Source organism: Anabrus simplex, chromosome 1, assembly GCF_040414725.1.
Source record: "Anabrus simplex isolate iqAnaSimp1 chromosome 1, ASM4041472v1, whole genome shotgun sequence".
NCBI lineage: Eukaryota > Metazoa > Arthropoda > Insecta > Orthoptera > Tettigoniidae > Anabrus > Anabrus simplex.
In genome coordinates this window covers 28652436-28673750 of record NC_090265.1, presented here as the reverse complement: position 1 = coordinate 28673750, position 21315 = coordinate 28652436, and the positions used below count along the sequence as shown (strand labels likewise).

General features: G+C 35.9%; 1 protein-coding gene across 1 annotated transcript in view; it reads left to right on the top strand.

Annotated features, from left to right (window-relative positions):
- Nucleotides 1-21315, top strand: part of LOC136883595 (hexosaminidase D) — a 113924-nt gene that overhangs the window by 71129 nt on the left and 21480 nt on the right. The window contains exon 4 of the mRNA XM_067155982.2: nucleotides 3942-4130. Within this exon, the coding sequence (XP_067012083.2) occupies nucleotides 3942-4130 (189 nt within the window). The remainder of the gene's footprint in view (nucleotides 1-3941; nucleotides 4131-21315) is intronic.

Genomic DNA, 21315 nt, shown 5'->3' with positions numbered 1-21315 from the left:
ATATAGTAGGTAGGCAAGATGGAGAGGAGGGAAGGGAGAAGTTGTGTTAGGCAGGTGGGCTAATGTTTTAAGGAGAAGGAAAATGAGGGATAAGGGAGTGGGTCAGGAGAGGCATTTCTGAGGAATCGGTATGAGTCACTACAGGTAGAAGAGCAGAGGGAAGATGGGGAACAAGCATTACAGAGAAGGGGAAAAGAAAGGGAACCCTAGAGTAGTGGATAGAAAGAAGGAGGTGGACAGGGTCCTGAGAAAGGGAGTAGGAAGTAGGTTCTGCAGGCGTCAGGAAGTTAACCTTTAGTAGTTGTATTTAAATAGAGAATGTTTGCTCAGCAGGTTGTATTTAAAAGGGGCAAGTTTTACAGGTCTCACACAAATGATGTAATTTAAGTAATTTTTAAATACAGGGCTGATTTTGCTACTGATTCTGCTTTTCTAATTTGTTTCACACCTATACCTTTAGTCCCGTGTCCTGTAATCGACTCCTGAGTGGTACAGTATGAAACAAATGCCTGGATACAAACCAGGTATCTTTTCACAAGTTGCACTAAAGTACACAGTTTCCTGTCAACCACCCTTGATTTTCCTGTTTCAACACACCGCGCAGTCCCTTGTGTTGCTTATCTCATTGGAATAAATAAAATTTGGTTTCCCGTTCAGCCTTTCATATGTGTCACGTGTTGATTGACAACCTCGCTTCGCGGATCCTCGCATAGACCTTCTCTGAGCGATAGTTTTTCCAACAATTCCCTTTTAATCTCTTCAGAAATATCCGAGGAAAATGCATTATCACTGTCAGAGTTTTCAAGTGCATCAATAATGTCTGAATCTCTGAAAAAGATACGTTTACGTTTGTTATCTATATTACTGGTAAATGCCATGATGCGCAGTGAGTATGCAGAATATAAACAGAAACACTTAGTATGGTTCCAGTGTATGGGACCCTCACCAGGATTACTTGATTCAAGAACTGGAAAAAAAAAATCCAAAGAAAAGCAGCTCGATTTGTTCTGGGTGATTTCCGACAAAAGAGTAGCGTTACAAAAATGTTGCAAAGTTTGGGTTGGGAAGACTTGGGAGAAAGGAGATGAGCTGCTTGATTAAGTGGTATGTGATTAGGATAATAACAGTAAGTTATTTATCAAATTGACCACCTAATCAATACAATAATTGTCTTGGATGATTTACATTGATCGCCGGGCTGAGTGGCTCAGACGGTTAAGGCGCTGGCCTTCTAACCCCAACTTGGCAGGTTCGATCCTGGCTCAGTCCGGTGGTATTTGAAGGTGCTCAAATACGACAGCCTCGTGTCGGTAGATTTACTGGCACGTAAAAGAACTCCTGTGGGACTAAATTCCGGCACCTCGGCGTCTCCGAAGACCGTAAAAGAAGTTAGTGGGACGTAAAGCAAATAACATTATTATTATTATTATTATTATTATTATTATTATTATTATAATATTTACATTGATCTATTAACTAAAAATGGTACATGTTTCGCCTAGTATGAAGGCATTATCAGCCATTGTCTTAACCTCAGAATAAAAATAAGCACGTGATTAACATATAATAAGATGAAATTAATTTTAAAAAATCTTGAAGAGACTTAAACTAATAATAACAATGTTGGTTTTTAAAAAAAATTTTACAACGTGAAGAATTACAAAGGTGAAAGTATTCAAGAGCCGGCCCCGTGGTTCGATTCCCGGCCAGGTCAGGGATTTTTACCTGGACCTGAGGGCTGGTTCGAGGTCCACTCAGCCTACGTGATTAGAATTGAGGAGCTATCTGACGGTGAGATAGCGGCCCCGGTCTAGAAAGCCAAGAATAACGGCCGAGATGATTCGTCGTGCTGACCACACTACACCTCGTAATCTGCAGGCCTTCGGGCTGAGCAGCGGTCGCTTGGTAGGCCAAGGCCCTTCAAGGGCTGTAGTGCCATGGGGTTTGGTTTGGTTTGAAAGTATTCAAATTATTGACATTAAAAGGCTGCTATTACAAGTAAAATGGACAAAGCAACAGACTCGAGTGTCTTGTGGAATGCTGGTACGTGCTGTTCCTGTGTTTCCCATCACGTAGATTGTAAAAAATGACTTCTAACATTGAAATAAAGTGTTTCCGAACCCATGTCCATATAACCTATTTTCTTCTTCTACGTGTGAAAAATGTGTCCTGAAAGTTTGGCCTACCATATTGTTCATCATCATCATCATCATCATCATCATCATTTCCAGTTTCCAGCTTTCCGGGTCGGGTTGTGAATCATGGACCTCCATCGCTGCCTGTCTCTCCACCACTCTTCTCCTCTTTTAGGTACATCTTCTGGTTTTCCTCCCCTTTCTCTATCCACTCCCACACTGAATCTGTCCATCTCTTTCGGGTCTTCCTCGTGGTCTCTTTCCTGTTAACTTCTCTGAAAAATGTTTTTTGGCACTCTCTCTTCTCCCATTCTTATCATATGCCTATACCACTTTAGCTTTGTTGTTTCTATCCTGTCGAAGTTTCAAGATTCCTGTCCTTTTCCTTATCTCTTCATTTCTAATTCTATCCTTTCTGGTCTTGCTCTCGATACCTCTTAGGAATTTTATCTCTGCTGCCTGTATTCTACTCTCCTTTCGTTTTGTTGTAGTCCACGATCCTGCTGCATAGGTTAGCATGGGTTCATAATAGGTTGATTATAATACTTTCGTACATTTCTTCGGGACATCTTGGTTCCACAAAATACCACTTACACTGTGGTAGAAGCTGTTTGCTTGTTGTATTCTTTTCCCAATTTCCTCGATTATCTTTCCATCTTCTGGGATCACACTTCCCAAGTACTTGAAACTTTTAACCACTTCCAGAATTTTACCATTCAGTTTTATCTTTCCCCTTCCTTCCTTCCTTCCTTCCTTCCTTCCTTCCTTCCTTCCTTCCTTCCTTCCTTCCTTCCTTCCTTCCTTGTCATCACTATTGTTTTACTTTTCTCTGTGCTTACTTTCATCCCAAATTTCTCTATCTCTTGATTCCATACATCTACTTTATTTTGCACTTCCGTTTCATCCCCACCTTATATCATCTGCAAACAACATGGCTTTTGTTGCCTGTCTTCCCAATCTCTGTTTAATGTTCTTATAAATTTCATCCATGACTATGATGAATAGTATGGGGGATAGTACACTTCCCTGTCGGAGATCAGTTTCAACTTTAAATCATTTTGTTTTTCCTATACTTTACACCACTAACACAATTTTTGTACATAGCTATGTAAATGTCATCACTGTGTCTTTTCCAAACTCCCATCTTTTCTCCATCATATGTCTTAATTTAAAGATCAGGTCAAATGTTGATCTGTCTTTCCTAAAATCATAGTGTTCTTCTTCCATTTCTCCTTCTAGCTTCCTCCTCAGTCTTCCTTCCAGTACTCTCTCAGTAGATGGGCAATAAGGGTGATCCCTCTGTAGTTATTACATTTTATCACCTTTTTTAAATATCAGGATAATTAGACCCTTTCTCCACTCTTCTGGTATCTCTTTATTCCTCCAGATTATTGTAAATAATCTATACAGCCACTGTAGCCCTATTGGTCCTGCTGCTTGTATCATTTCCATAGTTACCTCATCCACTCCTGCTGCTTTACCCTGTATTTCTCCCTCCTACCACACTGACCTGTCATTGTGTTTATCCTGCTATGTACTCCTTTTGATGTTCCTGTAGAGCTTGGATAACTTTGGTGATTATGAATTTTTTTTAAAAATTCTCCCTGTCACCTACAAAATATTACGAAAACTAACTGTTTGAAAAGAAGGAAATCATATTCATATCTGTTGTTAGAAGAAAAGAAAACTGGTCAAACTCATAAGAAGCGTTGTTAGTCAGCTCAGCAGAAGGGTATGATTAGTGTTTCACACAGGTCAAGGCAGCGAAAGAGTTAATGTGATGTTGAGTTTTCTGGATTGCTGCAGGCTATCACCTCGACAACCACCGCGCGTGGATGGACATCGTGGCAACGTACGGAAACAAGATCAACTTCCGAGGCTTGATGTTGACGGGGTGGCAACGTTATGACCACTTTGCCATCCTTTGTGAGCTGTTGCCAGTTGGGTTGCCGTCACTTGCCACAAACCTGGTGTATGTTCAATCAAACAACCGAGGTGAGCTGAAGTAAATAATATAAAGGTATTTTCAATGATGAATGCCATATAATTTCATCTTGCCTCATCCCTGACCTTATATCAAAAAACAGGACTAAAGGGTATACATACATACATACATACATACATACATACATACATACATACATACATACATACTGCCACCTCCTTACCTGGCTACTCAGCCGGAGAACGAGTCTCAGTCGCAGACTGTTCGTTTTCTGGCTTGCAAAACAATTTTAAGGGCAGGGATAGCTTAAGGACTAGCGACAATAAAAATAAACACTAAATAAGGTTTTAAACATTTATTAAAACTAGCACCCTTGACAAAACTAAAATTTGAACAAAATCTTGTGTTTTTTTAAAAAAATTTTAAATTAAAAAACATCTTCTCTGCCAGTTTGTCTCGATAATATGGAATTTCTTCCCCCAAAATTCAGCTGATTTAAATATCTGTAATTATACATATAATTATTAGCCTACGTTGAATGAAATAAATAACAATAAACTCTATTTGTGAGAAGACCTTCTCTACTATAATCATATTATTTTAAAATTAAATGTTTCTTTGACTCAATAATCGTTAATGATTGAATTAACTCTTCCTCTAATTAATGAGAAATATCTAAAATAAATTTCTCCTGTCGAAATTTTCTTCACATTATTTTCCTCAAATTCTAAATTCATTAACTGGAATATTTCTATAATTATCATCTTAAAATTCTCCTTACCAATTACATAAATTGACGAAGCGTTTTTCATCAATATCACCTTCATTGAAAAATTTTAACAATGTAGGGTTTACAATAAATGACTTCGTGAGTCCCATCCACGGGCATGACCCTTGCTTATTCATTTTTTTCTAGTACATCAGACCCTATTCTATCTTATTTTGAAATAAAATTCACTGAAGATTCACATCTCCGTAAAATATGATCAACGCAAAATCACGAAAAATTTATCAGAACACACGCAGTAGACAAGAGATCAAGTTAGAATGTCGTCGAGAATAATATCACAATTCCCAAAATAATGGCAAATCACACATACCACATTCACACTAGGATACACGGTAACATTAAATAATATTTACAACAAATACTATTGCTTGATTATTATTTTTAAATTTTAAACTAAGTCATGGAAGATTTCATATGACGGTATCGGCTAAAGAAATACCATTGCGACGAAATGGAATGTAATGACATCAGGATATCATTTAAAGATAAAAATTTCATTGTTCCATATTGAAATTATTGATGTTAAAAATTAAATAACTGGAAAGGAGGTTCAACCTATTCAATACTCAAAAGAAAGAAACGTAGCAATCACATTTCTATTTAAATGGGACCGGTTTCGACCTTAGTCTAGGTCATCATCCTAATTTAGCGATCTTGATCTTAAGGCCCATGTAAGAGAAGGCTTTTTGTTTAGCTTGGTTAGCTTGTGCATTTAAAGATAAAAATTTCATTGTTCCGTATTGAAATTATTGATGTTAAAAATTAAATAACTGGAAAGGAGGTTCAACCTATTCAATACTCAAAAGAAAGAAACGTAGCAATCACATTTCTATTTAAATGGGACCGGTTTCGACCTTAGTCTAGGTCATCATCCTAATTTAGCGATCTTGATCTTAAGGCCCATGTAAGAGAAGGCTTTTTGTTTAGCTTGGTTGAACCTCCTTTCCAGTTATTTAATTTTTAACATCAATAATTTCAATACGGAACAATGAAATTTTTATCTTTAAATGCACAAGCTAACCAAGCTAAACAAAAAGCCTTCTCTTACATGGGCCTTAAGATCAAGATCGCTAAATTAGGATGATGACCTAGACTAAGGTCGAAACCGGTCCCATTTAAATAGAAATGTGATTGCTACGTTTCTTTCTTTTGAGTATTGAATAGGTTGAACCTCCTTTCCAGTTATTTAATTTTTAACATCAATAATTTCAATACGGAACAATGACATTTTTATCTTTAAATGCACAAGCTAACCAAGCTAAACAAAAAGCCTTCTCTTACATGGGCCTTAAGATCAAGATCGCTAAATTAGGATGATGACCTAGACTAAGGTCGAAACCGGTCCCATTTAAATAGAAATGTGATTGCTACGTTTCTTTCTTTTGAGTATTGAATAGGTTGAACCTCCTTTCCAGTTATTTAATTTTTAACATCAATAATTTCAATACGGAACAATGAAATTTTTATCTTTAAATGCACAAGCTAACCAAGCTAAACAAAAAGCCTTCTCTTACATGGGCCTTAAGATCAAGATCACTAAATTAGGATTATGACCTAGACTAAGGTCGAAACCGGTCCCATTTAAATAGAAATGTGATTGCTACGTTTCTTTCTTTTGAGTATTGAATAGGTTGAACCTCCTTTCCAGTTATTTAATTTTTAACATCAATAATTTCAATACGGAACAATGAAATTTTTATCTTTAAATGCACAAGCTAACCAAGCTAAACAAAAAGCCTTCTCTTACATGGGCCTTAAGATCAAGATCACTAAATTAGGATTATGACCTAGACTAAGGTCGAAACCGGTCCCATTTAAATAGAAATGTGATTGCTACGTTTCTTTCTTTTGAGTATTGAATAGGTTGAACCTCCTTTCCAGTTATTTAATTTTTAACATCAGGATATCACTTCAATAATGAAACTAAGCTCAACAACAATGTTCATGAGAATGTTAGAGATAGAAATTATCGGAAATATCATATAGAACGCCATTAATGCAGGTTAAAAATAAATATTCGCATCTATGGTTCATGAGTTGCGACACTATTATTATCCTCCTAATATCATGGCTATCAATTAATACGTGCTCCACTCGAAGAAATTATGTTCAACAACATATTCTCTCCACATTAGACTCAATTAATGGATCCATAAATCAAACACCAAGTAATTGACCATTCCCAAGTCCATAAATATATCACATATAATAACTGTAATAAATACAATTAATGTAACAAATGCAATAAATGATCCGTCAGGATTCGGCCGTATTCCAGGCTCACATTTGCCTATTTAGAGCACACATTAATGTCACACAAAAGCAAACAATATTTACACTCATGACCTTATTTTATCTTTTAACCCAAGGTTGAGTTAAATTATGATTATTATTATTATTATTATTATTATTATTATTATTACTATTATTATATTAACCGTGCGTGGTCACATATCCGCGTATACTAAAGCTCGATAAAATATCAGATGACTCTAAAACATTTGAAATGCATCCCAAAATATCGCAATATCGTCGAGGAAAATCTGATGTAAAGAAACATACTAATAATCTGTCCCACATGACTTCAAATAAATTATAATTTAATTTGAAATTAAATCATTATTATCGGAGAGGTCTGTTATTTTTAATACACTCCTGTACTGCTGAATTGGGACAGTCAGAATGAATCTCAGAGACATCCACACTGCACTGACTATCTAATAGAGTTCAATACACATTCACACACAATATCTAACTACCATGCACTATGGAAAGAAGAAATGAAATATCTAACTACTGCAGTACTAAGAGAAACCTCTGCAAATGAATAAGGAAGAGTAATGTCTACATTTTGTGTACAAAGATTGACAGATATAATTTTAATATGGTACTTAAGTGAATGTTGAAGCTGGATTTTGGCTGATGACCTTAGACATGGGATAGGTCACCCACCATCAAACTCCGTCCTCTCCATGTCCGAAGGTGCCTCACATTTTAGAACATCATTGCAGCTGCGAGGACGAACATGGAATAACAGTGGACTTCCTTTGGCTGGTGTGCTGGCATCTTAAATTTATCTCATTCTCCACGTAGTCTTCCTCTTCTGTTTTCCGGAATAGAATAAGCTGAAACTAACAAACAAGTCTTAAAATGTGTCCAGTACACACACGTGATGAGAAATGTTATGAATTAATACGTATCTTCTCCAATAATCTTCTAAATTCGTAGACCAAAATTTTTAATAAATCTGAACTGCCGAATAATCAAACCCAGGGAGGTCTGTAAATCGAGCGTCGGCGTATTTTCCAAATAGAAGCACGTCCAGAAGAAGCAGTCGGAATCAGACTCAAAATAAGACTAGAATGAGCAGTTCCTTCGGGAAACACCACATTATAATTGTCTTGAGTCGAGGGTATGTCGCCGTAAACGTTTCTGATTGGTCAATAGCTTGTACTCGAGCGGATGTTATAATTTTAGTGGAGGTAGAGTTAGATGTAGAACGGCCTTGACTTTATCGATCGGCTAGCCGTGGATTCTCCCCCGCCGGTCACATGGCATACAGCTGGCTGTCAGGCACATAAAAAATTTCCAGCTCTCCTCTCTTGCTTCGGAAATTCCGGTTTCGAGCCGCTCACCTCTCGGTGATACTGAACTGGGAAAATTTTCACCCTGGCTGATGAAATAATATTTTAACACACTGAGATATTAAAATATTCCTTCTTTTACCAATTTTGAAGGGGACAATACATACATACATACATACATACATACATACATACATACATACATACATACATACATACATACATACATACATACATACATACATACATACATACATTAATTCATTCATTCATTTATTCATTCATTCATTTCCTATATTGAGTGAGGAAATTATTTACCTTTAAAAGTGCTAAGGAATGGTAAAGACCCACTTTATTGCAACGCAGAAATAAAGAGACTAAGAAGGAGGTGCAGATTGGAAAGAAATAGTTAGAAATGGCTGTGGAAGTAAGGAGAAATTGAAAGAACTTACTAGGAAATTGAATCTAGCAAAGAAGGCAGCTAAGGATAACATGATGGCAAGCATAATTAGCAGTCATACAAATGTTAGTGAAAAATGGAAGGGTATGTATAGGTATTTTAAAGCAGAAACAGGTTCCAAGAAGGACATTCCAGCAAATTAATGAACAAGGGGAGTGTGTATATGAGGATCTTCAAAAGGCACAAGTATTCAGTCAGCAGTATGTCAAGATTGTTGGTTACAAGCATAATGTCCAGGTAGAGGACGTCACTAATGCTAAAGAAGTATTAAAATTTACCTATGATAACAATGACATTTAAAATAAGATACAAAAATTGAAAACTAGAAAAGTGGCTGGAATTGGTAAGATTTCTGGGGATATACTAAAGGCAGTGGGTTGGGATATAGTACCATATCTGAAGTACTTATTTGATTATTATTTGCATGAAGGAGCTATACCAAATGAATGGAAAGTTGCTATAGTAGCCCCTGTGTACAGAGGAAAGGGTGACAGACATAAAGCTGAAAATTACAGGCCAGTCAGTTTGACATGCATTGCATGTAAGCTTTGGGAAAACATTCTTTCTGATTATATTAGACATGCTTGCAAAATTAATAACTGGTTCGATAGAAGGCAGTTCGGGTTTAGGAAAGGTTATTCCACTGAAGCTCAACTTGTAGGATTCCAACAAGATATAGCAGATATCTTGGATTCGGGAGGTCAAATGGACTGTACATCGATTACCCTGTTTAAGGCATTTGAAAGGTGGATCATGGGATACTTCTGACAAAAATGAGTGTGATTGGACTAGACAAAAGAGTGAATGAATGTGTTGCTATATGTCCAGAAAATAGATTTCAGAGAATTATAATTAAGAGGGGAATTTCTCAAGGCAGTATTATTGGACTTTTACGTTCTCTTATATACCGTATATAAATGATATGAGTAAAGAAGTGGAATCAGAGATAAAACTTTTAGCAGATGATGTCATTCTGTATTGAGTAATAAATAGGTTATAAGATTGTGAGCAACTGCAAAGTGACCTCGATAATGTTGTGAGATGGACAGTAGTCATTGGTTTGATGATAAATGGGGTTAAAAGTCAGGTTGTTGGTTTCACAAATAGGAAAAATCCTCTTGGTTTTAATTACTGCGTTGATGGGGTATATATATCGTATGGTTGTACAAGTACACAAAAGTTTACAAATAATCAAATGGAAATATCCAAATTTGACAACAATTCCAGAGCACATGGTGTCACTTGGTGTAGAGTCTTCAGACCACCGTCAAATGCACGAAGTGGGCACTCCTGAACAATGTGTTGTATGGTTTGTTCCTCCACTCCTCAGTCACAGGCAGCAGATGTACGGAAACCCCATTTCTTTAAGGTGTGACCACACCTCCCTTGACCCGTTCTAATACGGTTCAGCTTCGACCAGGTATGGCGTGGTAGTTGTAATCCCTGTACCTTCTTTGTAGGATCTTCAACCAGGTGAGCATTGTTGGGTGGGTGTTCGTTCCAACGTTGTTGCTACTTGTAGTTCATGTTGAAAGAATTGATACCTTCTAAACAACCCAGGGTGACTTGCGTGATTTCAAACGTGTTGTTGGTGGATCTTGCGGGGCATCATACAATGGAGAGTTATTATGAGAGGTGATCTTCTTGAGCAAGCTTACTTTAGCTGCTTTCATCCTTAGATTTTGTGGAGCGATATTAGCTAGGACTGGTAGCCACTGTATGGGAGTAGATCTAACAGTACCAATGATAACCCTCATGGTCTCATTGAGTTGCACATCAATCTTAGTGGTATGAGTGCTGTTTTCCAACACAGGGGCACAGTATTCACCAGCAGAATACACAAGAGCGAGTGCAGCAGAACGTAGAGTATTAGCGTCTGCACCCCAGCTGCTTCCGCCAATCTTGCGGAGTATATTCACTCTTGAGTCAAGTTTCTTGATAACTTGATGCACTGTTGTTTGAATGCCAAGGACCGATCCAGAGTGATTCCAAGATATATTGGATTGTAGTTATGGGGTACTTTGATTCCGTCAAAAGTCACATGTAGCTTTCTTTGGGCTTCTTTATTATTTAGATGGAATGCAGTAACCTCACTCTTGTTTGGGTTGGGTTCAAGTCTCCATTTGCGGAAGTAATCTCTCAGTTTCGCCAGATCACTAGTTAGAACATTCTCACAGTTCATGAAATCTTTACTCTGGATAAATAATGCTAGATCGTCTGCATACTGGATTTTCATGGAATCTGTGTGAGGCATGTCATGGTTATACAGGTTAAACAAAATGGGGGCTAGAACTTTTCCCTGAGGTAGGTTATTGTTTAGAATCCTCCACCTGCTAGCTTGCCCATTCAAGAACACCTTAAAGTGTCTGTCAGAAAGCATGTTGTTCATTAAAAGTGCCAACTTTTCACATGGGATGATTTCAATAAATTTGGACATCAAGCCTTCCCTCCATACATTGTTGTAAGTTGCTGTAAGATCCACGAAAACTGCAGCTGATTTGAGACCTTGTTGAAATCCAGCTTCTACTACAGTTGTCAATGTTAAGACCTGGTCGCAGCAACTCCGATGTTTCCTAAAGCCACCTTGTTCGATCGGGATGATTTGATCAATGGCCTCGTGAATGTGATTTAGAATAAGCCTCTCTAGTAGCTTTTAGGTCATGTTGAGTAGTGATATTGGTCGATAATGAGAAGCATCAGTTCCGTCTTTTCCCGGTTTCAGGATGGCAATTATCTTAGCCTGTTTGAAAGACTTCGGTAATTTTCCAGTTTTCAGAATTTCATTGAAAAATCCAATAAGCCATATCTTTGTTTTCGGTCCGATGGCTTTAAGAAACTCTGGATATATGCCATCAAAGCCAGCGGCTTTGTTTACCTTCAGCATATTCAAGGCTTTATCAAGTTCCTCAATGCAGAAGTCACGTGAGTAGACTGGGTGTGGTTTTAGATGGGACCTCTTTATGTACAGTTCATTCTTCACAGTTTGTGTCTGTTCTTTGTTTATTTTAGTTTTTGAAATATTCATCAGTCTGGATGCAACAGCATTAGCATTCACATGTGTGACTGTACTTGACAACCTGGGATCTGTACCAAGTTTTCTAATAAGGTTCCAGGCTTTCCGACTAGAATGTGTGAAGTTGAGTCCTGCCATAGTTTTATGCCATTTTTCTCTTCTGTTCTTATTCATAGCTTTCAAGAGGTCATCAGTTGTCACGTCGTTGTGAGATTCTTGATATTTGGCATATAACTCATCGCATTCTTGGGACCATCTGGGGATGTACTCCTTCCGAAAACCACGTGAGATACATTTCCTGGCATTTGCTTTAATCGCACCCACAAATCGTTAATTGGATGGTACTGGAGGAATCCATTGAACGGTATTATCTAGACCTTTCTGAAATAGTTCCCAGTTTGCAAGTTGAAAATTCCATCGAGGTTGAGGTACGGAGGTGACTAATGGAATTTCAGTACCAAAATGAATTATGACTGGCCTATGCTGGCTGTGTGGGAAAGACTTGATGACTTTTCGTTGTGTCATTTCATTATTTCCAGATCTAGATGTGATGCACAAATTAGGAGAATAATCCTTTAACCATCTGCCAGATCAGAATGTTCCAGGATCTTTAGCATTATACACAAGCTGAAGATTGTGCATGTCCATCCATTCATTTAGAATAGCTCCATTTTGGTCTTCTTTCTGGTATCCCCAGACATGACTTTGACTGTTGAAATCACCAACATACACAACTGGATGACTGAAGAATTTTACAGGTGGATTTGGCCAACTAACTTGCGGTGGTTTGTAAATATATGCAACCGTGGTGCCGGCAACTTTACATCCAAAACAAATATATCTGCCGTTCTATTCTGGTAAGTTACTTTGTAGTCAGTAAGATGGGACCTGACATATGTTGCAATGCCATACTGTTCATCATTTATGGACCCAACCAGAATGTATCCGTAAATTCTTCTTCTGTAAAGATCTGCATCATTCTTGGTGTGAGTCTCCTGTATTGCTATAACATCTACTTCGCTCTGCAGCATCAGACATGAAAGGTATTGACTCTTAGCAGAGGAAATCGATTCAGTGTTCAAGTGACATATTCACAGATTCGTAAGCTGTTACCAATAGGGATTGATGAGTATTCTGTGCATGGTTGGTCCTGAAAAGGCCTTTTCGTTGGTAAGTTCCCTTGCATACTTGTTGCTGTGAAAGTTCCTAATGGGAATGATTGTAAGTACCTAGGTATTAATATAAGGAAAGATCTTCATTGGGGTAATCTCATAAATGGGATTGTAAATACAGGGTATAGATCTCTGCAGATGGTTATGAGGTGGTTTAGGGGTGGTAGTAAGGATGTAAAGAAGGGGGCATACTGTACAAATCTCTGGTAAGACCCGAACTAGAGTATGGTTCCAGTGTATGGGACCAAGATCACTTGATTCAAGAACTGGAAAAAATCCAAAGGAAAGCAGCTTGATTTGTTCTGGGTGATTTCTGACAAAAGAGTAGCATTACAAAAGTGTTGCAAAATTTGGGCTGAGAAGAATTGGGAGAAAGCAGACATGCTGCTTGACTAAGTGGTATGTTTAAAGTTAAAAATTTCATTGTTCCATATTGAAGAATATTACAGTTAAAATTGAAATAATTGATAAAGAGATTCAACCTATTCAATACAAAAGAATAAGAAATGTAGTGAATTACATTCCTATTTAATAATAAGTAGAAATGGTACCGGTTTCGACCCTAGTCCAGGTCATCATCAGCCGATTAAAACATGGAAAACAATGCATAGGAAAAGGAAATGAAAGATCAAGTACAGTCCGGATCAGTAGAAGAGGCGATATATGCAAAGTGCGTAATTTTTTAAAACGTAAAAAATTCAGGTCTTGATTGAAGTAGTCACAATCGGTGCAAGGCAGGAGTTGAGTATGAATGAGAAGAACCGAAATGAAGGTGGAATTTTTTTAAAAAAAGAAAAGATAGAATAAATTAACAGAGGAAGAGGAATAGTGGAATAAGATAAGAATAAAAGAAATTAAAATTAAATGGTGTTGAGGAAGGATAAGATAGGGAGATAGATGAAGGAGGGGTGGTTTAGGGTGGGTTATTGGAGGTAAAAAATGTGGGTAGGAACTTTGTAAGGCATGGAAAATAGAATTGGGGTTTTGAAATTTAGAATTTTTGAGAAGAAGAATTAGGAAGTCGAAAAGGATATTGGGTTTTTCAGAAATGTTGTTTAAATTGAAATTAGGGTTGAAGTATTGATCAAGGTGAATAAAGCAATTTTCAGTAGTCTTTAAGAGGGGGCCTTTGTTTATGATTTTAAGTATTTTCATGTCTTTTTCAATATTGGTGAAACTATGGTTGGAGTCTTGTATGTGTTCAATCAATCATTCAATACTGATCTGCATTTAGGGCAGTCGCCCAGGTGGCAGATTCCCTATTTGTTGCTTTCCTAGCCTTTTCCTAAATGATTTCAAAGAAATTGGAAATTTATTGAACATCTCCCTTGGTAAGTTATTCCAATCCCTAACTCCCCTTCCTATAAATGAATATTTGCCCCAGTTTGTCCTCTTGAATTCCAACTTTATCTTCATATCGTGATCTTTCCTACTTTTATAAACGCCATTCAAACCTATTCGTCTACTAATGTCATTCCACGCCATCTCTCCGCTGACAGCTCAGAACATACCACTTAAACTGTATATAGGATAATATTTTTTGTTTATTTCCACCTATTCAATACATTACAAGATGTTGGCATTTACTTTAAAACATTATTCAGATGAGACATGTTTTGCCTCCTACTGTGAGGCATCCTCAGTCATTATCAAAAACCTTATTATTTTACCAGGCATCTGGTTAAAGATATTCAAAAATGTGTTTGATGATTATAAGAGAGGTAAGATTTACGTTTGTTATAAACATGTTCATGAAGTAACTAAAAATCTAATATATTGATAAAAACATATGTAGTTCTTTGTTGAATAGGACTTGTTTGATTGTACTATAGTAAAAGAAGGTGGCTTGAAGCCGTAGTCATTAATAGATGTCTAATACATAGTGGAAGGCATAAAATATCAGTTCTATGAGAATATACATTACATTCAATTGATACTAAATGACTAATGACTGAGGATGCCTCACAGTAGGAGGCGAAACATGTCTCATCTGAATAATGTTTTAAAGTAAATGCCAACATCTTGTAATGTATTGAATAGGTGGAAATAAACAAAAAATATTATCCTATATACAGTTTATGAAACTTTCAATACGGACGAAAAATGATTTTCATCACTTGTAATAACATACCACTTAGTCGAGCAGCTCTTCTTCTTTCTCTCAATTCTTCCCAACCCAAACATTGCAACATTTTTGTAACGCTACTCTTTTGTCGGAAATCACCCAGAACAAATCGAACCCAGAACAAATCGAGCTGCTTTTCTTTGGATTTTTTCCAGTTCTTGAATCAGGTAATCCTGGTGAGGGTCCCATACACTGGAACCATACTCTAGTTGGGGTCTTACCAGAGACTTATGAACTCTCCTTTACATCCTTACTACAACCCCTAAACACCCTCATAACCATGTGTAGAGATTGGTACCCCTTATTTACAATCCCATTTATGTGATTACCCCAGTGAAGATCTTTCCTTATATTAACACCTAGATACTTACAATGATCCCCAAAAGGAACTTTCACCCCATCAACGCAGTAATTAAAACTGAGAGGACTTTTCCTATTTGTGAAACTCACAACCTGACTTTTAGCCCCGTTTATCAACATACCATTGCCTGCTGTCCATCTCACAACATTTTCGAGGTCATGTTGCAGTTGCTCACAATCTTGTAACTTATTTATCACTCTATAGAGAATAACATCATCCGCAAAAAGCCTTACCTCCGATTCCACTCCTTTACTCATATCATTTATATATATAAGAAAACATAAAGGTCCGATAACACTGCCCTGAGGAACTCCCCTCTCAACTATTACAGGGTCAGACAAAGCTTCACCTACTCTAACTCTCTGAGATCTATTTTCTAGAAATATAGCAACCCATTCAGTCACTCTTTTGTCTAGTCCAATTGCACTCATTTTTGCCAGTAGTCTCCCATGATCCACCCTATCAAATGCTTTAGACATGTCAATCGCGATACAGTCCATTTGACCTCCAGAATCCAAGATATCTGCTATATCTTGCTGGAATCCTACAAGTTGAGCTTCAGTGAAATAACCTTTCCTAAAACCAAATTGCCTTCTATCGAACCAGTTATTAATTTCACAAACATGTCTAATATAATCAGAAAGAATGCCTTCCCAAAGCTTACATACAATGCATGTCAAACTTACTGGCCTGTAATTTTCAGCTTTATGTCTATCACCCTTGTTATCCTATGGCGGAGAATCTATTGTATTTAATGGCGTTGATATGTTCGGAGTATCTAATATTGAAGTTGCGGCCAGTTTGTCCAATGTAGGAGGAGTTGCAGTTGTTACATTTGAATCTGTACACTCCAGATTTAGAAAAAGCAATAGATTTATTAGAGTTGTGTAAAATATCCAAATTTCTATTGTTAGTTCTAAAAGAAATTTTCATGTTGTGTTTTTAAAAAATATTAGTTATTTTATAAGCATCTTGAGTGAAAGTGGAAAATGCAGTTGGTTTTGTTATGTCTTTAGATAAAGTGGTTTTAGGACGGTGTTTGAATTTGTTGATGATGCGGTTTATGAAGGAGTTGTTAAAGCCATTGAATTTAGCGATGTTACGGATGGTATTCAATTCATTATTTAAATCTTTTTTTAGACATAGGGGTGTTGAAGGCACGAAAAATTAAGCTGTTATAAGTAGCATGTTTATGTGCTTGAGGGTGCAAAGAATCTTGTCGTATTGTGGTTGCTGTTTGGGTTGGTTTTCTGAATATTTTGTAAGATAAAGAAAAAGGATGTCTAGTGATAGTTAAGTCTACAAAGTTAAGAGTTTGGTTGTGTTCAGATTCGAGGGTGAATTTAATGTTAGAGTCTAAGTTGTTGAGATGAATAAGTGTAGAGGCTGCGTTGGTTGATTCTTCATTTTAAATGACCAAAGTGTCGTCGACATATCGGGCCCAAAAGAGGATGTTGGAGAAATTATTATTATTATTATTATTATTATTATTATTATTATTATTATTATTATTATTATTATTATTATTATTATTATTGATTTTTGTGTTTTCTAAGAAGTCAAGGTAAATTTCAGCAAGAATACCTGAAGCTGGTGAGCCCATAGCCAAGCCATCTTGTTGATAAATGGTGTTATCAAAGGTAAAATAATTATTATTGAGAACCAGTTTTAAAATAGACATGAAGTCTTGAATTTCAAGTTTACTTAGGTTACTGAATTTGTTTAGGCTGTTGTTTATTATGGGGAATAATTTTGAAATTGGAATACTAGGGTACATGTTTACAATGTCAAAATAATGGAGAGAAAAATTTGGTTGGATGTTACCAAGTTCTTTAATTTGTTGATTAGATCAGAAGTGTTTTTGATGGATTTGTTGGATAAAGATTGATAGTTTTTTAGTAAAAATGTTTGGATGAATTTAGAGGTATTGTATAGGGGACTGGGTCTGTAATTGATTATTGGACGGATGGGAATGTTAGTTTTGTGAATTTTTGCGAGGGCTTTGGCAGTGGGTAGGCCTGGGTTCATGTTTATTAATTTATTTTTTCTTGATCTGTGAGGAGAAAGGAAGTGTTTTTTAAAGTTTGTTTGAGTAGGCGTTGGATTTTTGTGGTTGGGTCTTTTTTTACTATAGAAAAAGAAGAGTCACTGAAAAAATTTTTGGTTTTATCTAAGTAGTCAGTTTTTCCCATTATGACAGTAGTGTTGCCTTTATCAGATTTGGTGATGATGAGATTATTGTCGTTGATTTTCTTTTTAAGGTCCGAAATGAGTTTATTATTATTAATAGAATTATTAATATTATTATTTTTATTATTATTATTATTATTATTATTATTATTATTATTATTAAGAGAAGTGTTTTCGTCATTGTTGAGGAAGATTTTTCGAGTTTTCTTTTTACTTTATATCTGATTTCATCTTGTTCATCTGTTGGCATTTTGTTAATGGCTATTTCAGATTCAATAATTAAATTAGTGGTTACATTGAAAGTGTTGAGGTTGGGCCAATTGTGTTTGAGGCCCTTTGAAAGAATTGAGTTTTCATCATCACTCAGAGTTGTTTTAGATAAATTTACAATGGGAGGATGTAATTGAAATTTATGTGAAGAAGATTTGTTCTTAAGAATGTTGAGTTTTTTCTCCAGGGTTTGTTGTTTAATTGACAATTCATGAAATAATTTATTATCTACTTGAGTTAGGAAAAGGTTCCATTGTGCACTCAGGAGAAGATTGGCAATTTCTAGATGTGTTTCGTATAATCTGTCGTTTAAAAATGATTTTTTTTCTTGTATAAGAAACAAATTTCATTTTTTAACCAAATTTTGTTGGTTATTCTTTGGGTTTTTAACATGTGAGGAGAAGAATAGATTTTTCTGATACAACTTTGAAGAAATTTAGAGGTAAGATTATAGGAAATGCATTGTTTTAGGAATTTGATGTCTTTTCCTAATTTAGCGATCTTAAGGCCCATGTAAGAGAAGGCTTTTTGTTTAGCTTGGTTAGCTTGTACATTTAAAGTTAAAAATTTCATTGTTCCGTATTGAAGAATATTACAGTTAAAACTGAAGTAATTGATAAAGAGATTCAACCTATTCAATACAAAAGAATAAGAAATGTAGTGAATTACATTCCTATTTAATAATAAGTAGAAATGGTACCGGTTTTGACCCTAGTCTAGGTCATCATCAGCCGATTAAAACATGAAAAACAATGCAGAGGAAAAGGAAATGAAAGATCAAGTACAGTCCGGATCAGTAGAAGGGGCGATATATGCACAGTGCGCAGTTTTTTAAAACGTAAAATATTCAGGTCTTGATTGAAGTAATCAAAATCGATGCAAGGCAGGAGTTGAGTATGAATGAGAAGAACCGAAATGAAGGTGGAATTTTTTTTTAAAAGAAAAGATAGAATAAATTAATAGAGGAAGAGGAATAGTGGAATAAGATAAGAATAAAAGAAATTGAAATTAAGTGGTGTTGAGGAAGGATAAGATAGGGAGATAGATGAAGGAGGGGTAGTTTAGGGTGGGTTAGGAGGGTGGGTTATTGGAGGTAAAAAATGTGGGTAGGAACTTTGTAAGGCATGGAAAATAGAATTGGGGTTTTGAAATTTAGAATTTTTGAGAGGAAGAATTAGGAATTAAATTAAAAGAAATAAGTTTCATAATGATAGATCCGTATTGAACTGTGATTACAATAGAGTAAATTAATACATACCATGTGGGATATTGAGCAGCAATATATTAAAAATAATAACTCTTCCAACTGATGAAGCACTGAGCGGAAGTCACGTCATTCACTTACGAATAAAGTTCAGTGTGCCGTACAGCATTAAAAGTCCAGTGTGCACTAAAAGATGTTATAAAGAAGAATTATCAGTTGAATGCTGGCTTCTTGAGTTTGCTGTTGTAAATTCAAAGAAGTTACGTCATTTTTTAAGGTATTCATAGACGTCAAAACACATGGAAGTTGGAAAGGCTCTTCAGTTTTTTGGAACTAGGTAATTGTTGCGCGTGGAGGCTTAGGAGTCTAGAGAAGCGCTATATTATGTTAAAAAATAGAAATCCGTAAAAAGGTCCCGTGCGTCGTATAAAAATGACAAGTTGTGAAAGTGGAAATCGAAAAAGGTTGGTTTTCAAGCGAAGATGTTGTTCATTCAGAGATCAATTGAAATTAAAGTACTGTAACATTGTCTTCTCAAGATGTTTATAAACTAGAAATAATTGTCGATGCAAAGTAAGATGCTAGAAGAAAGCTCTTCTGCTTCTGGAATTTTGAAGGACGATGGATGTTTCACGAGGCGGAATAACAGATATGGAGTTAAATAAAGGTGGATATAAATTCGCAGTTCAATGCGGACCATAAAATTGACTCTGAATAAATGACAGTAGGAAATAAATAAATTTGGTCAGGTGGAAGAAAATGTTTAAATAAAATATGTCATAAGGGAATTTACACGTGTTATGATAAACTGAAGAGAGAAATGCTGGTAGGTAAGGTTCAAAGGAAATCTTGAGGAGGTGAAGGGAGAAAAATAAAGGAAGGAGAAGAAAAGGATTTTTTTTAAAGGTGGGGCTGAGGGATGTGGGAATATGGAAGAATGATTAAGAAAAGTACTATAAATAGAATGAAAAATTGGATCTTTAATATTAGATTTTGATTGTCTGAAAAGTTGAATGAGCAGGTCAAAAAGAATGTTCGATTTTTTGGAAATGTCATTAAGATTGAAATTAGGATTAAAATATTGGTCTAGATTTATAAAGCAATTCTCTGTTATGTTAAGGAGGGGTCCTTTATTCATAATTTTGAGAATTACCATATCTTGTTTAATGTCAGTAAATTTATGATTATAATAATTCATGTGTTCCATATGAAAAAAACAGGACATAATTTCTCTACTATAGATCTTGACCTCACAATTATTAAAAAAGTAGGTAAAGGGAAGTTAGAAAACATCTATATATTTTTAGACCAATATTATAACAAAAGTCTAAACCTCAATGATATAATTGATATAATGTATATAATATATATGATATAATATAAAATATATAATATAATATAAAAAACCCATTATACGAAATATTACCAAAATTATTGCAATCACTAAATTTAAAACCAAACGATATTCTAAATAATCTTAAATTATCATCTTCCAGGACCCATACTACTTTAAAAAACACAACTCCTACCCTGTCCGCCCCCACAAACCCACCGCAACCAATAACACATCATCTCGACACCCCGCCTAACCCTCCCCCTCTACCACACCCGCCTCCTCTAATCTCACATCGATATAACACCAGAAGCACAAGTGTCAGTCATTTCAATGCTACCATAGCAACTGATTAACACTATAACAGTCGAAAAGACAAATGAAAATACATACAACGTTTTTCTTTAACTCACCTTAACTTTAACCAATTAACATCATAATTGAGAAAGGGGTAAGTAAATTTACAAACATCGTTTTTCTTTAAACTCACTTTTCCTTCAAATTCATTCCTTAATACTTAACTCTCCTCTTGTTACAGACATTAAACCACATTTCCCTTTCGATTCTCTGTAAGTTATAAGAAGCCACAGTGACACTTTCTAGCTAATATAAATACAGCTACTTACCTTCAAGCTCTATTCCTCACTCCTACAATGTGCTTTAAGAAGACTGCAGACTTATCTGATCACACGAGGTTAACAACAAACTAGCAAATAAATTTTATTTTAAACCC